This window comes from Bufo bufo, chromosome 1, assembly GCF_905171765.1.
Source record: "Bufo bufo chromosome 1, aBufBuf1.1, whole genome shotgun sequence".
Classification (NCBI taxonomy): Eukaryota; Metazoa; Chordata; class Amphibia; order Anura; family Bufonidae; genus Bufo; species Bufo bufo.
In genome coordinates this window covers 88138456-88161243 of record NC_053389.1, presented here as the reverse complement: position 1 = coordinate 88161243, position 22788 = coordinate 88138456, and the positions used below count along the sequence as shown (strand labels likewise).

General features: G+C 46.4%; 1 protein-coding gene and 1 long non-coding RNA gene across 6 annotated transcripts in view; one reads left to right on the top strand and one right to left on the bottom strand.

Annotated features, from left to right (window-relative positions):
- The first annotated feature begins 208 nt into the window (after nt 1–208).
- NCAM1 (neural cell adhesion molecule 1) overlaps nt 209–22788 on the top strand; it is a 393444-nt gene continuing 370864 nt past the window's right edge. For 3 of the 5 annotated variants that reach the window (XM_040426902.1, XM_040426892.1, XM_040426911.1), the window contains exon 1: nt 509–629. In XM_040426902.1, the coding sequence (XP_040282836.1) occupies nt 509–629 (121 nt within the window). Of the gene's footprint in view, nt 630–22788 lie in introns of all 5 variants that reach the window. The other 2 variants (XM_040426883.1, XM_040426916.1) reach the window with 1 other exon arrangement.
- LOC120997015 lies at nt 5030–17781 on the bottom strand. The gene is made up of 3 exons (XR_005778028.1): nt 17558–17781; nt 7186–7189; nt 5030–5039 (listed from the first exon to the last, which is right to left on the bottom strand). It is a non-coding gene; the product is annotated as an uncharacterized LOC120997015 (long non-coding RNA).

Below are 22788 nucleotides of genomic sequence, written 5' to 3'. Positions count from 1 at the left end.
CACTTTGCCTCCATAAGCCTGGCAGTTCAATAAAATGACATCCATTTCATTCAGTTAACCAAATGGAGTGGTTTTGTGCAGACCCTCTGGTCACATCTGCGACCCCCGCAGAAGAGGCAGCAGCCAGTAAAGCCATCCCATCAGCTGCTCCCTTATCTCGGGGCCGGCGGATGCTCAGTGTATTTGTACAGAGGCCGCGGAGGGATACTGGTGCTGCTCTCTTTCTCTTGCATCCAGACACCGACTTGGAGTTTCTGGCTGGGCGCATTGATCAGGTCTGCTTGCTGGGGGTTGTGCTGAGGCTCAGACTGTCACTCATTCTCTGATCAGTGCCTGCACACAGCTTACAGAGCAGCTGGCAATCCACTACAGGAAAAAGATTCCTTGCAAAATCCTCCAAATCGGCAGCAAAAAAAGCATCAAGACCCCATCTTTTTTGTTGTTGTTGTACTATTGCCTACATTATTACAGCCTTCGCGAGCAGGAAGGTGGGGGATCTTAAACGCCTATGTTCATCTTTGGACCCATTGTAACGAATAGGAGCAGCAGGAGAGATTCCTCCGTCTGCAGATTTACAATGCTGCGACCTAAGGAGCTCATCTGGACTTTATTTCTCCTCGGAGCTGCAGGTATTTGTCAGGTTTTGTTATTTTGCATTGATTTGTTTGTTTGTTCCCCCTTTTGCATTGACAGGATTGTCCCTCTTCCCTGCGCTCTTTGTGCGGCATTACAGGGATCCATCCTATTGCCTTGTGTTATTCCGTCTCAGGGATAGGCTGCAAAGGGGGGCACTGGGTGGGGGGCCCCTTTTGTTTCACCCCAGCTTCTAGGGTGTCATTCACATCATGGAAGCTGATGAATGCCCATCTAGGCTGTGCACAGCCACCCTCCCCTCTGATGCCCTGTGCATGCCAAGCATGTAGGGCACAGAAGAGAAGTGGCTGGCATGGTTGCCTGCATTACACCCCAATCTTGTGGATGAAGGGAACTTTGCCTGGTCCCCTCCTATTGTGTCTTCTGGATTTTCCACAGCAGCTTCTCTATGTGATGTGGCTTGCTAATGAAGGCTTAGCCTTAGCTGGGCAAGAAATAGTAACAGGGCATGTCTTCTGTGGCTGGCACAACTTCATTCCTGGCTTTTTTTTGGTGACTGCATGCTCCGGGAATGTGAACTTTGTGGTCATGGTACCCGGCTCTGAAGAGAAAAGGCTGCCTCCCTGGTGCCTCCACGTCCACGGGGTCTGCAGGCAGCACACTGTGTGTGCCACATTATGCCAGGCTCGTCCCTGCCAGGAGGGGGTGTATACAGCAGGCATCATGGTTCTCTATAGCCATGGCTGGGGAGTAGGGCAAAGGGAGAGGGATACAATAAAGAGCATGAATGGGATTGCAAATGGGTGATTGGGTGATGCCCACATGAGAGCTGGCACTTATGGGGGCGAAAAACCATGTTCTGGGATGAAATGCCCTCCCAAACACATTGTAACAGAGCATTGCTGTGGTAAGGAGAGGGCACACAGAGGCTGAGCCCTGGGTAAGATGGATGAGGGCAGGTGGCATCTAACAGATAGATGGATAGAAAGAGGAGAGACATAGATACAGAGAGAGAGAGAGGAGAGAGAAAGAGACATAGATACAGAGAGAGAGAGAGAGAGAGAGAGAGAGAGAGAGAGACATAGATACAGAGGGAGAGACAGATACAGATAGACGGAAAGAACGGAGAGAGAGAGAGAGAAAGAGAGACATAGATACAGAGAGAGAGAAAGAGCGAGAGAGAAAAAGGAGAGAGAAGAGACATAGATACAGATAACGGAAAGAAAGGAGAGAGAGGGGGAAGACATAGATACAGAGGGAGAGACAGATACAGATAGACGGAAAGAACGGAGAGAGAGAGAAAGAGAGACATAGATACAGAGGGAGAGAGAAGATACATAGATACAGATGGATGGACAGATGAGACAGAGAGCAGATACATAGACAGATAGCTGTGAGGTTAATAGAATGAGAGTCACAGAGACGTGTGTAGATGCAGATAGATGGATGGATAATTAGACATACTTGGATGTTACATAATAGACGATACATTATGGCAGATAACAGACAGGTTTGCTGGGCACTAACAGATGTTTGTGTTGGGCGGCAGTTTATGGATTTGTCGCACATTGGAGGGGCGCCTTCTTCTCCGTGTACGCCATCTTCTCCGCGCACAGACTGCCGGCATGATGATACATCTGGTGGATTTTGGCTTTAGCCACGCCCCTTTGCTGGTACATGAGGGTAAATATGTCGCACGGGTCTCACGCCATTGTTCTCACGTCTTTTTTGGTGCGGCAGGCACGTTTTTATTTAACCCCTGTGAGACCAGAGGGCAGCTGGCAGAGACGCCCGTAGTGGCCTCTCTAGGATATAGATACGGGCAGTGAGCCTTATCTAGTGGTATGCCGTTCGCTTGAGGTGATTCTACGTCATTCTATTTGCGCCTCTCACGGTACAGACTGAGCAGTGATGAATGTATAATGTACGTATTGCTCCCTATAACTCTCTCGGGTCCCCGGCCATGGGGGTGAGGGAGAGAGCCCGTTCTGCGGTGTGGACTGTGGAGAGGACGCTGTCAGTGCGCCGAGCCCCGCATTGTGGTGATGGTGGGGATGATGATGATGCTGCTGGTACAAGCTCGGTGCGCGCCCTCAGGGTAGAAGCTGTGCGCATGCGCCTGATATCTACGACTCCCCAGCCAATCAGCGGTGACCTCTATGGGCGGGAAAACGCTTCTTCACAGAAATCTGTCAGTCTCCTCAACGAGGACGGCTCAGACCTCCGCCACACCTTATACTGTACGTGGTGTATACCTCAGGTAGTTCTCGCCACCAGTCCTTGGCCAGCATAGAACGTGTTGTATGAGATGATAGGTGGCGAAATGTATCAAATGGCATGTAACAGGGCTAACAGGAGCTAATTTAGTGTATAAAGAATGTGGAAATGCTAGTATGTTAACGTTTTTTATTGCTACAGTTGTATAAAATCTAGCCCCTATCTATCACAGGTGTATAAAATCCAGCCCTTAGCCCTACAGCTGGTGTATAAAATCCAGCCCCTAGCCCTACCACACGTGTATAAAATCCAGCCCCTAAGCCTACAACAGGTGTATAAAATCCAGTCCCTAGCCCTACCACAGGTGTATAAAATCCAGCCCCTAACCCTACCACAGGTGTATAAAATCCAGCCCCTAGCCTATCAAAGGTGTATAAAATCTAGTCCCTCTAGCCCTACCACACATGTATAAAATCCAGCCCTTAGCTCTACCACAGGTGTATAAAATCCAGCCCTTAGCTCTACCACAGGTGTATAAAATCCAGCCCCTAGCCCTACCACAGGTGTAGAAATTACAGCCCCTAACCCTACCACACGTGTAAAAAAAATCCAGCCCCTAGCCCTACCACAGGTGTATACAATCCAGCCCTTAGCTCTACTACAGGTGTATAAAATCCAACCCCTAGCTCTACCACAGGTGTATAAGTTACAACCCCTAGCCCTACCACAGGTGTAGAAATTACAGCCCCTAACCCTACCGCATGTGTAGAAATTACAGCCCCTAACCCTACCGCATGTGTAGAAATTACAGCCCCTAGGCCTGCCACAGGTGTATAAAATCCAGCCCCTAGCCCTACTACAGGTGTATAAAATCCAGCCCTTACCCTAACACAGGTTTATAAAATCCAGTCCCTAGCCCTACCACAGGTGTATAAAATCCAGTCCCTAGCCCTACCACAGGTGTTTAAAATCCAGCCCTACCACAGGTGTATAAAATCCAGCCCCTAGCCCTACCACAGGTGTATAAAATCCAGCCCCTAGCTCTACCACAGGTATATAAGTTACAGCCCCTAGCCCTACCACAGGTGTAGAAATTACAGCCCCTAGGCCTGCCACAGGTGTATAAAATCCAGCCCCTAGCACTCATTCTAAGGGGCTCACAGAATTTTCCAGCACGGTCCTGTAATAGGAAACATCCCCTGCAACAAGTTAGTTTGTGAAATGTCTTCCCTCCTAGATATTCCACCATCAGGTAAGTGGTATTATTGCAAAGTGGAAGAGATTAGAAACCACAGCAACTCCAGCCAGCAGAGACCACGTAAGGTTACAGAGCGGGGTCACCGAGTGCTGAGGCGCATAGTGCATACAAGCAGCGTCGGACTGAAGTTCCTTGGGCCCACCAAAGGGAATGATTCTGAGGGCCCACCCTCTGTGTTTATAGGACCTTAAGGTTCCTGTTTTATTAGGGGACCATTATTGTGAGAGCTTGGGCCCACTGGAGGATCCTCTTGGTACTCTGGTGGGCCAGTCTGACTCTGCATACAAGTCACCAAAGCTCTGGTGACTCCATAACTGTTATTCATATCAGCACAAAACCTGGGCATCTGGAGCTTCATGTCATGAGTTTCCATGTCTGAGCAGCTTCATCCAAGCCTTATATCACCAAGTGCAAAGCCAAGCGTCAGATGGAGCTCCCCCCACTGGACTCTGCAGCAGTTGAAACGTGTTCTGTGGAGGGATGGATCACACTTCTGTCTGCCAGTCTGATGGACGAGTCTTGGTTTGGTAAATGATAGTAGAACGTTACTTGCCTGACCGCATTGTGCCAACCGGACAGTTTGGTGGAGGATGGATAATTCTATGGGGCTGTTTTTCAAGGGGTGGCCAAGACCCCTACTTCCAGTGAAAGGAAATCTTAATGCTTTAGCATACCAAGACACGTTGGACAGTTGTATGCTTCCAACTAGGTTTGTTGCAATACCAACATTTTTATTCGATTTCGATACCTAAAAAAGTATTGCAATACTCAATACCATTCGATACCACGTGAAAAAAATGGCGAATCGCATTTTGTTTTAAAGTTTTTTTTTTCTGTTCCGGTGTTCACCGCATAGGAGATTTTTTAAAATATTTTAATAGTTTTGGAGCAATGGGGAGGAGACTGCCCTTTTTCTCAATGGGCGTTTCTTCTCCCTGGCTGTGACGCTCTGCGCTTCGATTGGACATCACTACAGCCAGGGAGAAGTAACGCCCATTGAGAAAAAGGGCAGTCTCCTCCCCATTGTTCCGATGCTAGCAATAAGCATACAGAGCTAGAGAATATATCGGGGGCCACAGCGGGCGAACGGAGCGGCGCCCAGGAATAATAGTAAGTGCAGTGAGATCCATGGGCGCCACCCAACATATCCTGATAGTTTACAATGTTTGGACCCATGAAAGGTTCTCTACTATCATTGGTGGTGCAGTGCGCCTGCCCCTCCTCCGCCCCTCTCTCTTCCTATTGGCAGCAGCGGCACAGGGGGGGGGGGGGGGTGACTCCTTCTCCCCGTGCTGCTGAGGGAACATGAGCGTGCGGACAGCAGTGCGCTCCATGTTCTCTGATGCTAGGCTGTACAGTAGGGCAGCCTAGTATCGATAAATGTCAAATCCCGGTATCGTATTGATACCGGGACATAAGTATTGATTGGGTATCGATATTTCAATACCCGCAACAACCCTACTTCCAACTTTGTGGGAACAATTTGGTTTAGTGTAGAAGAACTTGACCTGCTGCAAAGAGATCTGATCTCAACCCCATCGAACACCTTTGGGATGAATGTGAATGGAGATTGTGAGCCAGGCCCTCTCGTCCGACATAAGTGTCTGACCTCACAATTGCTCTTCTGAATCAATAGGAAACAATTTCCACAGACACACTCCAAAATCTTATAGAAAGTCTTTCCATGCTTTTAAAATCCATCTCACCATTGACTTAAAGGGGTTGTCCCAAGACTGATTGTCATGTAGTACGTGACAATCTCTTTGTAACAAAGCTAGAACCAGCCATGGTACCTCACATGGATCCTGAGATCTCCACATTCATTGCGCTGCTAGATTTATATCAAGCTCAAGGGGAGGGTCTTTTCTGCTGCAGCTCAGGGGGCGTGTCCATGCTCTACCTATCACAGCTCAGGAGGCAGTTGAAGGATGAAACAGAGCGTGTGCGACCATCTCAGTGAGCAGGACAAAGAAATAAGAAAAAAACAAACAGCAGGTGGCGCTATACAGATACATTTTATTGAATAGCTCAGTGGTTATGCTAAACCTAAAGGGAACCTGTCATCAACTTTATGCTGACCTCACTCAGAGCAGCATAAAATAGTGACAGAAATGCTGATGTCAGCGGTGTGTCACTCATGAGCTAATAGTAAGAGGTTGCCGAGAACCAGCTTCATAATCATTGCAGCCCAGGCCTGAGAAGAGTCCTGGTTATTCCTAATCTCCTGCTCTCTCACCCATCTGCTGATGATTGGCAGTTCTCTCCTAGAGAGAGAGGGAGAAAACTAAGTAGAAGACTGTCAGTCATCAGCAGGTGGGCAGGAGAGCAGGAATTCATGAATAACCAGGACTCTTCTCAGGTGGCCGGGACTCTTTTCCAGGCCCAGTCTGCAATGATTGTGATGTTGGTTCTCGGCAACCACTTACTTTTAACTTATAAATGACAGACCTCTGAAATCAACTCACCTGTCTCTACTTTATACTGCCGTTAGTATGGGCAGCACAAAGTTGATGACAGGTTCCCTTTAAGTGCAGTTACAAAAGTATTCAGTTCTAGGTGCTGGTTTGAAAATTGTAGAATATTTTTCATGGGACAACTTTAAATGGTGAAAATAATGGAGGCAGATGTCTCTTAGTATATCAGTCACATCTCTGTGCGCCAGAAAATGTGGAACTGCTAGTATGTTAAAAAAAATTCTATCCATTTTGCTATACTGATGTGTGTGTCTTTTGGGCACACGTCTTAATCATTGAATTCAGGTATCTTATTCGGTACCATTGCCACAGGTGTATAAAGTCCAGGCCCTAGCTTTACCACAGGTAAATGTATGATGCAAATATGACTTGCTCCATAGTTTGTAATTTTTTAACACCGCAACAGTAGAGTAAAAGCCTTCCAGGGTGTCCATAAGCTTTTACCATCGCGTATACCTATTGGGTAGAAACGTATGACGTCACATGAGAAGGTCATGTGACGCTCAGATTGTGGGTGGTGAAAAGTTGTGATGAGGAAAGTGATGCTTTTTTTTTGGCTGCTCTTGGGCCATTTTAAAAAGGTTGTCCAAAATACTTAAAAATCTCAGACAACCCACAACTGATCAATAAAAAATGTTATACTCTCCTCTGCGACATGGGTATGCTGGTATACGAGTATAATAATATTTTTTATTTTAGCCAGTTGGAGGGGCTTGGCTGAGATTTTTAATGGTTCCAAATGTGTGTTTTTTAGGGGTTAGGGAGTGGAAATGGGTTTATGAGGATACTGTGGGGGCAGGGCGGCTTCTGGTCATCCGAAGATTTTCCTAGGAGCTCATACATTCTAGTCACAACTATCGGCAATTTATCACCTGCAAGTTAAAGGTGGTCCACACCCGCCTGTCCAACTTATTACTTTAAGGAGAGTCTGTCCGCTGGACCCCTCGAAGAAAGAGTATCTGTTAGATGTCTTTTTTGCTTTGTTTGCTGAGCATGTGCATTTGCGTTCTGCGCACAGTTTCATCTCGCTCCCCAAATGTCAGTAACACTCACTGACATTATTTAGGCTGCGTTCACATATGCGCTGTGAACTTTGTCACTCTGTCTCGGCAGAGGAACAGACTGCTGAAGTTCACTGTCCGGCACAGCCGGTACCATAGCTGGACCGCCAGATTCCCCTTCACTGCAGTGTGATTTGGCCGTTTTCCGGCATATATGGCGGCTTTTGGCAAGACAGAAAATGCTGCCGGAGCAGACTGCCAGCGTTCACAGCACATGTGAGAGAGAGAATCTACAGAACACCTAACGTAAACCCGAACTTCAGTGAAGAAGTCCGGGTACCACAGTCAGTTTTTTTTATAAAAACTGAACAATTCAACGCAATCGCAGTCAAAACTGACTGAAATTATGTGCGCACTCGCGTGGTTTTCCCGCAATGCACACGGGACGCATCTGGAGCAAATCCGGGATGCCAGTCTGAAAGAGGCCTTATAGCCATCATGGCCGGCCAGCACTTTTTCACAACACAAACCAAGTGCACCAGTTGCACTATGCAACATCAGACGTGCTGCTTGTTTGTGCGTATGGTGGGCCGCTGTATAGTGCGCCGTCATTAGTAATCTTCTCCTTTGTACATTACACAAATGGATACACCTACATCTTCTGAGGAGGGCGTCTCCTGAGGTCAGTGTAACATATCTGGGGCGCTTTTTCGGCAGGGCAGGATTAGGATAAAGGAGAGTGAAGACAAGGGGTTGTGCATAATGATTTTGGGGGCATTGTGTTCTGCAACCGCTTTGACCTTTTGCTCCCTCCCTACAAGTAGTTGCTCTTGCATAACAATGCCTTCGTTTACTCTTGTGTTTATTACAATCGTTAAGGGCTTTTCAGAGCTGATTTATAGGGCAAGCAGATGGCTTTTTTCTTTCCCCTCAATCCCCCAGCGTTTTAGGGAAAGGGCATCTGTGCAGAAATAGGGCTACATCGGTTAAAAAAAGAGGTGTACACCACGTAGACCATAGCTGAGCATCTGAATCTAATGATCTTGACTAGCATAAAACATAGTCCAATATTTTGTATCCTGTTATTGTATTCTTGGAGAAAAGAATTAACAATAAAGGGTTTGGGTGATTGGTTTAGGATGGGGAGGAGGGGGGGGGGGGCACAGCACCTGCTACAGTCTGTCTGCAGAGAGTTAAAAAGGAGCTCCAGACACAGCAAACCATTTCCCTTGGGGATCACCTCAAGGAAAACAAGTCAGTGTATGATGAAGGTTTGTATATTTTGCTGTTTCCTTTAAATATCCTAAGTAAGCATTACCTTGTAAGTCCTTTACTCTCACAGATCATTGATGAAGCGTTCCCGCTGCTTTAGGCTACATGCACATGACTGTATGTGTTTTGCGTTCCGCAAAAAAAATGGATGACATCCATATGCCATCCGTTTTTTTTTGCGGATCCATTGTAACAATGCCTAAAACAAACAAGAATAGGACATGTTCTATTTTTTTTGCGGGGCTACGGAACGGACATACTGATGCGGACAGCACACGGTGTGCTGCCTGCATTTTTTGCGGACCCATTGAAATAAATGGGTCCGCATCCTATCCGCAAAAAAAACGGAACGGACATGGAAACAAACAACGTTCGTGTGCATGTAGCCTTAGGGTGCCCTCACACCTGATTTTGCTGCAGAAATATCTGTGACTGAAAATAGCTTCCATTCATCTGAAAGGGGCTGTTTTGGCTGCAAGAACATGGATTTCTGCAAGTCCCATTAATGGAATCATCAATGGCAGAAACTTCTGCAGTGAAATGTGCTGCGTGTGAAGCCCCTCACAGTGCAGTAGGAGAGCAGTGTTGCAGTGACAAGCAGTGAGTCCACTGCCACATAGACTGAGCCATCTGCTTCCAGCACCAGAACTGTTGCCGGACAGGTGATCGGCTGGGGTGCAGGGTGTTGGACCCCCACTGATCAGCAAGTGATTGTCTATAATGAGGATAGGCCATCACATAATAAAAGGTGGACAAACATATGGGTGGAATTTACTAAAGGGTGATTTTCATGGCCCGATGGTTGGGCTGATTATCAGGAATGACAGTTCCTACGAATGTTCGTTCCTCATAAGTCCTAAAGGTGCTGCAGATCACCCAATGAACGAGTGAAACGCTTCATGAGTGCAGCTAAATTATTTCTTATGCAGCTGTATGAGGACTAGCAATAGCAGTAGTGATCCTTCGTCTTCATACTGTGGAGGAGATCACTGTAAATGCAGCTCTTTCCTCCACTGATGAGCAGGCGATTGTCGGGAAGGAACTCCTCCTTCCCAACAGTTGTCTGCTCATCTCCAGCTTAAGGCCTCCTGCACACGGCCGTTTTTTTTTCCCGTTTACTGCCCGTTTGTTGCGTTCCGTATACGGTCCGTATACGGAACCATTCATTTCAATGGTTCCGCAAAAAACGGAATGTACTCCGTATGCATTCCGTTTCCGTATTTCCGTTCCGTTTTAACATAGAACATGTCCTATTATTGCCCGCAAATCACGGTCCGTGGCTCCATTCAAGTCAATGGGTCCGCAAAAAAAACGGAACACATACGGAAATGCATCCGTATGTCTTCCGTTTCCGTTCCGTTTTTTGCTGAACCATCTATTGAAAATGTTATGCCCAGCCCAATTTTCTCTATGTAATTACTGTATACTGTATATGCCATACGGAAAAACGGAACGGAAAAACGGAACAGAAACGGAAACACAACGGAAACAAAAAACGGAACAACGGATCCGTGAAAAACGGACCGCAAAACACTGAAAAAGCCATACGGTCGTGTGCAATAGGCCTAAGGCTACTTTCACTCTGGGTCCGCCTGTGTGATCCGTTTCAGGGCTCTCACAAGCGGCCCCAAACGGATCAGTTTAGCCCCAATGCATTCTGAATGGATAAGGATCTGTTCAGAATGCATCAGTTTGGCTCCATTCCGCCTCCATTTCGCTCTGGAGGCGGACACCAAAACTCTGCTTGCATCGTTTGGCGATGCGGAGCCAAACAGATCCGTCTTGACTTACAATGTACCGTATTTTTCGTTTTATAAGACACACTTTTTCCCCCTCCAAAGTGGGGGGGGGGAAAGTCACTGCGTCTTATAAAGCGAACGTGATGCAAATTAGGTGGCTCAGGAGCTCTCACTAACAGCTCCTGAGCCTGCCATTAAACTGCTGGGCGGGCTGGAGGCTTCACTGAAGGCTTCTGCCGCCAGCCCACACTCCCGTAAGTCCACACTATGAGCGGGCTGATGGCTTCACTTAATGTGCTCTGCATGCCGCCAGCCCGCATATCCATTGAGCTCCCCTATCATTGTAAAGTGTTGGGCGGGCTGATGGCTTCACTTACTGCGCTCCTCTGCCGCCAGCCCGGGCATCCATCTTAGCCCGCTGTGCAGTCTGGTACAGTCTGTCAACAGGCGGCGCTGTGTTGTGTGACGCGGGAGGAGAGTGGGCCGAGGCCTCGGATATGGATTCCAGGAGACACGCACAGGTGCCGTACAGCATTATAGTGCGGGAGGCGTGCAGGGTGGCCGCACCGGGGACTTGTGGGGTGTCGCCTGTCATCACTGCACTGCTAGTAGGGCCTGCAGTGCTGTCTTTGGGAGGCCCGGGTGGTATGCCAGACAGTCCCTGGATGCCATTCTCTGCCGGGGCTGCCCATGCCAGTGATGATGTACCTAGTTGCCTTGTCAGTGAGTCCTTCATAGGTACAATGAAAAGCTTGCTCCCCCTTGACCCTGTGGGTGACATATGGATGTGGGCTCCCCACCCCTTGACCCTGTGTGCACTCCTTCCCTTTACCCTGCCCACCACATATAGAACATGATGAACCGTTCCTTTACCCTGTGTGGGATTATGGAAGTGGGCTCCCTGTTCCTTGACCCTGTGTTCATTCTGTCCCTTGACCATGTATGACATATGGATGGGGGACTCCTCACCCCTTGACCCTGTCTGCAACGTATGAATGGGAGCTCCCCACCCTTTGACCCTGTCTGCAACATAGGAATTGGGGCCTCGACCCCTTGACCCTGTCTGTCACAAGGAGCTCATGAGGCCACCGTTGGGCGGGCTGGCGACTTCACTTACTGGGCTCTGCTACTGCCAGCCCGCTCTTCATTAGTTCAGCTGATTGGTGGTGAGTGCATCCTGCTACCCACATCTCCACCAATCAGCCTCATTCCTATCTCCCGCTGTACCAGCTCTGCTCCTGCTGTGTACGGCGGTTTTGTGGATCTAGTCCCTGAGTGAGTCGAGCTTAGGGGCTATGTGCAGTACATGGCTGTATTCCTATGGATGAAGGGGGTTATAGTCATATTTAATATAAACACATACCAATTACAGAACAGTCCCTGGACAGTGTTTATATTAAATATGACTATAACTCCCCTCATCCTTGAGAATACACAAATGTACAGTACATCAGTGAATTCTTTAGGGTGATGGGGGTTATAATCACATAACAGTGTGTCATCCACAGATCCCCCATAACAGTGTCATCCACAGATCCCCCATACCAGTGTCATCAACAGACCACCATTGCAGGTAGTTCAAACCCACCAAAAGCACATCTTTTGGTTTAATTTTTTTTTTTACTTATTTTCCTACTCAAAAACCTAGGTGCATCTTATCATCAGGTGCGTCTTATAAAGCGAAAAATACGGTAAGTCAATGGGGACGGATCCATTTACATTGACACAATAGTGCAATTGTAAACGGATCCGTCCCCCATTGACTTTCAATGTAAGTCAGGACGGATCCGTTTGACTTACACTTAGACTTAGATTTTTTGGGGCAGAATAATGCAGACAGATCCGTTCTGAACGGATACCAGCATTTGCATTTATAGGTGCGGATCCGTCTGTGCAGATACCAGACGGATCCGCACCTAACGCAGGTGTGAAAGTAACCTAAGACAGGTGTTTTATTTTATAATTTATGCCACTTTCGGGATGAAGATACAAAAAATTATCACATTTTTGTGCCAAAATGTAATACTTTTTGCCTTTAGTCTTATAGTTTTATGGCAAAAAGGGAATGATACATTTCCTCTTTTTTTTTTTTAAGCTTTGATTCAGAAAAATAAATCTATAAGATAGTTGCCAGCGGGTTAAGGAGTCAAGAATCCTCCCTGATGGTAAATGGTGATCAGAATAAGGATCCATGGACTACATTTGTTCGTTTTTTTCCTGTTCAGTTGCACTTCCAGTGTTTTTTGGAAGCATAGTGCAGTCCTGCCATCAACAATATCTGAAACCAGAGACCAGAATAAATCCATTTGGTTGGGATCCATGTGAGAATAGATTACTGACCTAGAAGACCAGGATGGCTCACTGAGTGTTGAATGTTGAGTTAATTAAAGGGGTTGTTTCATCACAGACAATGGGGGTGCTCCCATTCACTTCTATGGGGAGCACGCATGGTGGTGGCTTGACCTGAATCCTCCAGCCACCACTTTGCAGGGCTCCGTTTAGGAGATAGGTGCGGGTCCCAGTGGTGGGACCCGCACCTATAAGATAATGGGGGGGATATCCTAGCGATATGCCCCCATTGTCTGTGATCAGACCACCCCTTTAATGATTACATAGGTGTATACAGTACGAGGGATTTGACTTTTAATACTGCATGTTTCCACTGTCTGGGTAGACTTTTTTCCTGCTGAAGGTGGCCATACACCATAGATAGCTGTTAGCCAAACATTTATTTGGCCAACATCTATTCCTCCCGACCCCATGGATGCTTGACCCAGCCAAGCAGTCCTGTGTTCTCAATGCCTAGAGGTGAATAAGCCGCTTCCAGACACCTGACAGAAGATTATCTTTTGTGACAACAAAGACTAGGTTGAAATCTCGTATGCCTGATCCCTCTTTCCCTCAACATCTGCCGCGGGGAGACACCCACATGCACATTGAACGGTTGGCCAGCTCAAAGAAGTAAGGTTCTGCCAACATTCATGTGTATGGCCATCTTAACTGAGGTAACTGGTGGCACTGAGCCTCAGTACGTGTAAAGAAAAGAAAATGTGTATTAACACTTTACAACCAAGCACTTCTGAATAAACGTGAAATGATCAGAAATCTTCAAAGTGTAGATACCTGAGCGGCAGAGATATTTTGCTGTAAATAAGTCATTTGTTGGGCCCTATTGGCAAGGGCCTGTTATATAATTAGACTGAACAGCCAGGCTATCAGTCATATGGTCTCAGGTGCGAACGGTCAGCATATTTACACTGGTGCCTTGGGCTGGGTTTATACACCGTCAGGTTTTTAGATGCAGTTTTTGACACTAAAGCCAGGAGTGGATTATAACCAGACTACACAAATGAAGAAGGAAAGGCTGAGCGTTCACCACTATTATAAATGTCCTCCTGTCTTCGTCTTCAAAAAACACATCTAAAAACCTGAACATGGAATAATTGCCTGGTTGGGACTGATATCTGCATTTACATGCAGCAATCATCTCTTCTGTACAGGGATGAGTGATCACCACTGCAGTTGCTCATCCCCATACAATGTTGTTGTTTGCTAGCAGTACATCCCTGTTTACACAGGACAATCTGCGGCTGGTAAACAGTGATCAAGTGGGCCAGTTATTGTGAATGAGCAATTGTAGGAACATTCGTTCCAGAGAATCGGCCCGATAATCTGCCTACGTAAAAGTGTCTTATGATTAACCCCTGCACAAGTAAGCTACAGTCATAACACAGTGTACGGTAAGGCAGAGTTTGTCGATTTCTGTGCCAGACACTGTGCAGAAACCATAGTCATGAGAGATCACACTGCTGTCTGAGCAAGGACACCCCTAGAAACCACATTGGGTGTCGGCTCGCGGCCTAGCCTCACTCAATTGGGCTAAAGCCGTGAGAAGATTCGCCGCACTCTAAATACAAGACAATGGCAGAAACCCGAGGGTCAACCTTAGGTTTCTGCTGCAGGTTTTTCCAGCCTAAATTGTCCCAGTGTCAATAGTCTTAATATCTGAGAATCCACACGGAAACCTATAATGTGAGATTTCTGTGTAGTGTGAACTAGAGCTCATTGAGTAGTGATGTATAGTCAATAATGACTGACCATTGCGTTTTTTAATAATGGCACCAAGTCAATTTCAGTGATATGAAATGTACTGAATAGTAAATAAAAAATAAATACACCGCAGCACTTCCAGTAGGTGAAAATAGTGGGATCCTTTTATTCACCCGTCCACTTGCTGGGACCATTTTCAAGCAGTAAATAGTGACATATTTGCTTTGGCTGCTTCCCTTGGGGAAATATTCTGTATCTTTATATGAATATTCTTAATTTAGATACATTCTTTATGTGATGATGAAGGCTGTTTTGTCACATCTGCGCCTAAGTGTAAAGACCGAGAGCACTGGGAATTAATGTGTGATCAGATCTGTTAGAACGCTTTGTTTTATGTGATGTGTACATACTGCATAGTCGTTCCAGCCACATAACTCTGGTTCTGCCAGTGTTTAAAAAGATTGTCAGCCAAAATGGTCATTTTGGGATCAATTATTATTTTCCCCTATGCCAAATAGTGCAGTTGGCTAAATGTAGTTGCAGCTGCCCACACCACTTTCTCAACAGGGCCTGGTTGAAGTTTTCTGGCTTAAATGATGACTTAGGCCTCTTGCACACGGCCATTGTGTGCCCGTTGCCGTATTGCGGCCCGCATACGGCGGGTCCGCAATACATGGGCACCGGCCCGTGTGCACTCCCCATCACGGATGCAGACCCATTCACTTGAATGGGTCCGCAATCACGGAAATGCGGAATGGAAGCACCGCAAAAAAAAGAACATGCTCTATTTTTTTCGGTGAGGACGGATCATGGACCCATTCAAGTTGAATGGGTCTGGATCCGTCCTGGCCGCCACACAGACATTACCTGTGCATTGGGGACCGCAAATTTCGATCTGCAATGTACGGAACAGGCCCACAACGGCTAGGATATGCCCGGATTGTCTGATAGGTGCGGGTCCCAGAGATGGGACCTGCACTTACAACGAGAACAGAGCGGGGAGAGCTGTGGCTGGAGGACCCCGGATTTCCTGGGGTCCGTCCACCACCAAGCGCTGCTCCTTGCTGCTCCCATAGAAGTGAATGGGAGCGCACCGCTCACGCGTGGCCCCTGCTCCTATTTATTTCTATGGGGCAGACGGAAATAGCTGAGCCAGCTCGGCTATTTTCGGCGGCCCCATAGACATGAATGGAGGGCGGCTGCGCCCTCCATTCATTTCCCCACTCCGTTCTCATTGTAGGTGCGGGTCCCAGAGGTGGGACCCGCACCTATCAGACAATGGGGGTATATCCTAGCGATATTCCCCCATTGTCTGTAATTGGAATACCCATTTAAGTGTACACCAGTTACAATCTGGCTTAGATTTCAAGCAGGCACACAGACTAAAGGAGGATGCACTAAATTTAATTTAGGCGTGCACCTTCTGTCATAGGTTAAAAGGGTTTCCCAGGATTTTATAACCGACAACCGGGACCCCCACCGATCAGCTGTTTGAGAAGGCACCAGGGCTCCTGCGGGCGCCGAGGCCTTCTCACAGCTCACCAAGCACAGCGCCGTCCCTTGTATAGCGGCTGTGCTTGGTATCACGCTCAACCCCATTAACTGGAATGGTGCTGAGAGGCTCCTAGGCTACGTGACCGAAGAACCTGTCGTCACTGGCCGCTGCACTACTGCAAGTGCCTCTGCCTTCTCAAGCAGTTGATCAGCAGGGGTCCCGGGTGTGGGACCTCTACCGATCAGATACTCTGAAAACACCTTTAAGTGCATCCTTCGGCGGAGCAGGGGATATCAAGACTGGCATAGTACACGCAGATCTCCCCCTGTATGCTTACAAATCTCTATCCAAATGGACTTGAAAAGTATTAATCGGTAACAAAATCTACCGTATATAACAACTTGTTCATAATGTATAGACCTCTAGTTCTAGCAGGTGCAGATAGAAATGGTTATTACCTCATATGCATTACTGCATAAGTTGAGAAGAGTGAATTCCTGGGTGATACTGGTGGAAAAACACTAATTGGTCTAAGTTAATGAGGGCAGAACCTCCTCATGATGGCCGTGGCAGTAATGTAGTATGACATCCATTGTAAAGTGCTGCAGTCTATGTTGGTGCTATATGGCTCTCATTTTTTTGGTAGTCACTGATATCCACACTTGTGATGCTGGACAAAGACCAAAGTGCCGTCACTTGCTGTAATTTCTAGGCTAAAAAGTTTTCATGTTCCTTCTGTACCGCAATGTGTATTTATTGTCCTCATTAATAGCTTGTGTGGTTGTCTTTTTATTGTGCCAGATATTATAATGATCTCTATGTAAAAATATTTAGAGCTATTTAATAAGTAGGTCTGTGGCTGAAAGTTGACTAAAACAGTATGTGGTGAGCCTGGCATGGTGCCTTTTCGGCAGGCAAAGACATGAAGAGCTAACAGCACAAATAGGATTTATTGTGTTTTATAGTTTTGGGCGTACGCTTAATAAAGATACTGAATTATATTATCTTTTATGCACAATTCTGGGCAGCTTAAAGGCATGTTCACATGGGCTATATATCTTGCAGACCTACTGGCATGGACTTGTGGATGCAAAATCCACAGCCTTTACAGCAACAGTAAATTGGCTAGGGCAGCGCTAAAGATTGCTCATTAGTGCTGGTGACATCACCGGGCTTACTGTTAGGAGGAAGCCTCCCCCTAGCAGTGTCCAGATGTAAACAAACAGCCCTTGCCCTTCACGATTCACTGCAGTGAGCCCGATGATGTCACCGATACTAATGGGCGGGCTTTAGTGCCTTGCTAGCCTGTAAAACTGCAGCGCTAAAGCTTGCCAATCAGAGCCGGTGACATCACTGAGAACACTGCTAGGTGGAAGCCTTCCCCTAGCAGTGCGAGAACAAAAAATACATTGCAAGGCTATACAGCACAGGGCAAGGGAGAACATCGGGGCATCCACTGGATAGTTCAGTGGATGCGCAGTTGGCTGTTGAATAGACACCAGAGGGTTGTTGTTAATCGTGTGCATTCTGGGGAGAGACAAGTTACAAGTGGTGGACCTCAAGAGTCTGTCCTGGGTCTTATTATTTTTAATATCTTTGTAAGTGACATAGGAGAAGGTTTGGTAGGTAAGGTTTGCCTGGTTGCCGCTGACACAGAAGTGTGTAACAGGGTAGATATTCTGGAGGCATAAGTAACATGGATAAAGATTTGCTCTGGATAAGGCCTCATGCACACGGACTTTGTTTGGGTCCGCATCCGAGCCGCCGTTTTTGCGGCTCGGATGCGGACCCATTCACTTCAATGGGGCCGCAAAAGATGCGGACAGCACTCCGTGTGCTGTCCGCATCCGTTGCACCGTTCCGAAGCCCCGCAAGAAAAATATAGCATGTCCTATTCTTGTCCGTTTTGCGGACAAGAATAGGCATGTCTACAATGGGCCGCCCGTTCCGTTCCGCAAATTGCGGAAGGCACACGGGCGGCTTCCGTTTTTTGCGGATCCGCAGTTTGCGGTCGTGTGCATGTAGCCTAAATGGAATTAACAATGGAAGCTGCAGTTCATGGAACCCTCTATCATATTGGCAGTTCTGTTAGCCAAGACTTCAGAAGAGAAGGATTTAGGTGTCCTAATATCAGACAGCTACAAAATGAGTTCACAGTGTGGCCAGGCAGCTGCGAAAGTAAGTAGGATGCTTGGCTGTATAGCTAGATGTATAACCAGTAAGAAGAGAGAGATTGTGATCCCACTGTACAGAGCGCTAGTGAGACCTCATCTGGAATACTCTAGGTCTGGAGACCCCACCTACAAAAATATATAGATACCATAAAACAGGTGCAGAAGCAGGCTGCAAAAATGGTAGAGGGTTTGACGTGCAAGAACGTTGGTCCCGAAGACTACAATAGTTTACTATTGCAGTCTATGGGATTATGATACTGTGCAATAGAAACCGCACCTTGTGCATAGCTTTTCAGGCAGTTAGCTTTGACAGGCCTGGGAACCTTCCCAAGGCCTCAAGCTGTCATGGCAACCAATCAGAGCACGAGAGTTCTGATCGGATGGCAGAGGGAGTCCCATCCTCCCGCCTCAACCTACATATGCCGTGATTGCTATTGTAATTGCGGGAGGGTGCTGGTTGTATTACACAGCTGGCCCCCAGTGTTTGTCGAACGGTCTCAGCTCAACTATAATAGGCTAAAGAAAGGTAAGTGGAACCGGTAGGAGACAAAGTGGGACAGCGCTTTCTATGGCTAGTGACTTCCGGGGGTCACAGCAATCAGAACTCTCCTCCAAATTGTTTTAGCCAATGGCAGGCGGGGATGGGGACGAGCCTCCCCAGCATTGCGGGTGGCGCTAGGGAGGCTCGTCCCTGTCTCCTGCCCCCGACACCAGATGTTTTCATCCGTGTGCAGGGAGAAGCAGCAGCAGCGGTGCGGGGACTAGGTGCGGTGCGGGGAGCGGGGTAAGTATATTACCAGTGAGGGGCCCGGCACATTTGGGGGGGTTTTGAGAAATTGGATAACCCCTTTAAACTATTCAAAGGACTCCTAACTTTATGGGGCAGCGCTAACTTCACTGTGTTTTACGGACTATGCCTTTCGTATTTATAAATTCCACTGCATTGTGGCTCAATGTATAAATGTGTACCTCTCATGACAATTAAAAGTTTACAAGTTGTTGGACCCTATTTCCAGCAGTAAATCTAGCATATACGTAACCCTCCATTTTGTGTTTAGAGCAGGCTATTTCTTCTTTTCATTCTTTTATAATGTGTAAATCCCCTATGAGCACCAGCTGAGCGTCCTCGGTTTCTGTCTTCAGTAAAGAGAATGTTGTTGTATGGCACCTAATAGGTCACCTGTCAATTGGAGAGTCCAAAGGGGATAATAAAATTAAAGTGACAGAAAGCACACATTTGGACACAGGTGCTACTCCTTTCAGCACAAATGTGCAGACTATGAGGCGCCATGCTTCTTATACATAGCATGCTTGTAAACACCACCTCGAAAAATATTTGGGGAGCTTGCTCAGGGATTGCAACACTACCAGCTTAACCACTTAAAGGGAGTCTGTCATCAGCATTTCACGTTTGTAACCCTTCCCATAGCTTTCAAGCATGCTTACAGTTAACAAAAACGTTACCTTTAGCATGAATCCTGGACTTATAAAACCGTCAAAAAACATCTTTGTAGCATATGCAAATGAGGGCTCGCAAGTGCCCAGGGACGGCGTTACGCTCGTAGGTGCCCTGCTAGCTCAGCCTTTTCTTCGCTTCCCCCTGCCCCTTCCTTCCCTCCGCCCGCCCATCCTTTCCCTCTGACCGCCTATCTACTAACTTGTTGTTTCGCCGAGATCCCGCGCCTGCGCAGTCAGTCCGTCGGTCGGCGCATGCACACTGCGATGACCATTCCTTGTACGGCATCACAGTAATTAATGCGCATGCGCCGGCTTCGCATGCGCAATAGTTACTGTGATGCTGTACAAGGAATGGGCATCGCAGTGCGCATGCACCTACGAGCGTAACGCCGTCCCTGGGCACTTGCGAGCCCTCATTTGCATATGCTACAAAGATGTTTTTTTGACGGTTTTATAAGTCCAGGATTGATGCTAAAGGTAACGTTTTTATTAGCTGTAAGCATGCTTGAAAGCTATGGGAAGGGTTACAAACGTGAAATGCTGATGACAGACTCCTTTTAACTGTTTTGCCTGAGACCAGCTCGTGTAGTGGGAAAAGTAGCTAACTGGACGGGGGGTGGCTGCTTTAGATGCTGCTATCTCCTGAATGGTAGCAGCTAGAAACACGCAACTGGTCTTGTTTGAAAGCTGACATTCCAGGCTTTCATACAAGACCAATGAAATTAAATCGAGTCGAGAATAATTGCGGGGAAAACCTGCTTTTACTTTCCCTTTCAGCTGCATTCACAGCATCCCGATATCTGTCAGTGATATCTTCCCCTGTAATGAACATATTGCTGGTATTGTCTGAAAGCTTTGAATGCCAAATTTCAAACAAGACTAAAGCAGCCCTCCCCCTCCTACTTTTACCACTGCTGGAGCTGGACTCGGGCAAAACTGTTAGGTGGTTAAAAAGTACTTGTCACCATGAATTGCAATGCAATCTGCAGGCAGTAGGATATAGAGCAGAAGGAGCTGAGCCGATTGATCTATAGTTTTGCCTCCCTTGCTGGCTTGATTAATTTTCTCCATCGCATTGTATATTGCTTGTATTACTGCCAACTCTGCAGTGCACATATGAGGTGGCCAGGACAGGAGCTGCTGTGCATGACTGCTTTTGTGTGCTCCCATGGTCCCTTCCACCAGAGAGGCCAGAGCCTTTCCCTATAATGTGCAAGCACGGCCACCACTGCTGGATTGCAAGGTGGTCTTAACCCCTCGATACAAGAAGTGTATAATGTGATGGAAAAATGAATCAAGCCAGCAAATGAGGCAATATGGATAATAACAATACATTAGTAAGTGCCTTGTATTAACTTTCTCTACATTATAAATGTTATTTGCTGAAGTGAGAAAGGACAATTAAGGACAATACTGTATCTGGTAGATAAAACAGAATTAAATTAAAAGACAAAATAAAAAACTAAAGTGAAGATTAAAGTTGCTGTGTAGTTACCAAATATAATCATAGAAAAATGGAACGTGGATCACATGTAAACTGGAAATGTAAACCATCAATAAATTGTAAGTTAAAGGGGTTATCCCATGACTAGTGTAAAAAAATGAAAATCAGACCTCATCTAGCACATGACAATCTCTTTCTAACAAAGGCAGAACCAGCCCTGTACCTCACATGGATCCAGAGATCTCCCTATTCATTGCTCTGCTAGATTTATATCGAGCTGGAATCTCAAGGGGCGTGTCCATTCTGCTGCAGTTTTCTACCCCATCACAGCTCAGGAAGCAGTTGAAGGATAAAACGGAGCATGTGCGGCCACCTGAGTGAGCTGGGACAAAAAAAAAAGAAAAAACAAACAGCAAGTAGAGCTATACATATACATTGTATTGAGTAACATGCAAATACAAAAAAAATTTGACCCAGTTGCTGGTTTGAAATAATGTTATTTTTCATGGGACAACCCCTTTAATAAAAAACAGTAATTATACATGGAATTTGAAATAATCATCTACTGTAGAAAAGGTGAGACATTGGTGACATGCTGCAGATCTCTGATTTTAAGCAGTAGTAATATGTTGGAAGATGTAGCTTGCCACCCCCCTTTGGCAGCATTACAAAAGGCCTCTGTCCAGAGAAGTACTCTTTTGTGATGCAAGTATAATGAGGAACAATGTCAAAAGGTCCTTGTTTATTTGTTATGTAGATTAGGGTTAGTGCTCCTTGTGTGAAACTTTGTGTAAAAAAAGCTCTTTTTCCCTCTATAGAATTATTACCAAATTACAGCAGACAGTAATATGACTTTTCACAACTAGTGGAAGGTAGAAATCTCCACATTATTATAATTTTAACCACTTAAAGGGGACTATTAAAGTAAGTGATGTGTCACAGCAGTGAATGTGACCCTGCTTTACAAACCAACCAGTTTGAATGTGGGCAAACTGTAAGGCTAGTTTCACACTAGCGTTAAACATCTCCAGGAGGCTATTCCGGCAGGGAGCAGCCTGCCAGAGATGTCTGGATCCGGCATTGCTGGAAGCTGCCTGAAGACCCACTGGCCCCTAGCGGCTATCAGGTTGCGTCTGGCAATGCCGGATCCAGACATCTCTGGCAGGCTGCTCCCTGCTGGAACAGCCTCCTGGAGATGTTTAACGCTAGTGTGAAACTAGCCTAAGGACATTTTCCTGGCAGTCCCTATATTCACTATATGATAAAATGTATATCGTGGCTCACCCGTATCTGATTTATGGTAAGGGTGCTCTGTTTTACGGATGGTTCACCTGTCCACCCGATATGCAAGAGATTCTAAATAATTAAATAAATAAAACAGGCACTCACCACCTGGTATACTATTAGTCTTGTTTATCTTGATACAATATCTTAAAATATACTAATAATCAATTACAACATATTATCATATATAAAATAGCCTAAAACATATACAAAATTAAATCTGTCATATCAATAATACACAGTTTTGGTTCCTATGTATTGAAGCTAGTTGGTAGGTATCTCTAGGTCTTGCTGATATTGATATCTGGAGATATAATATTCTGCCTTA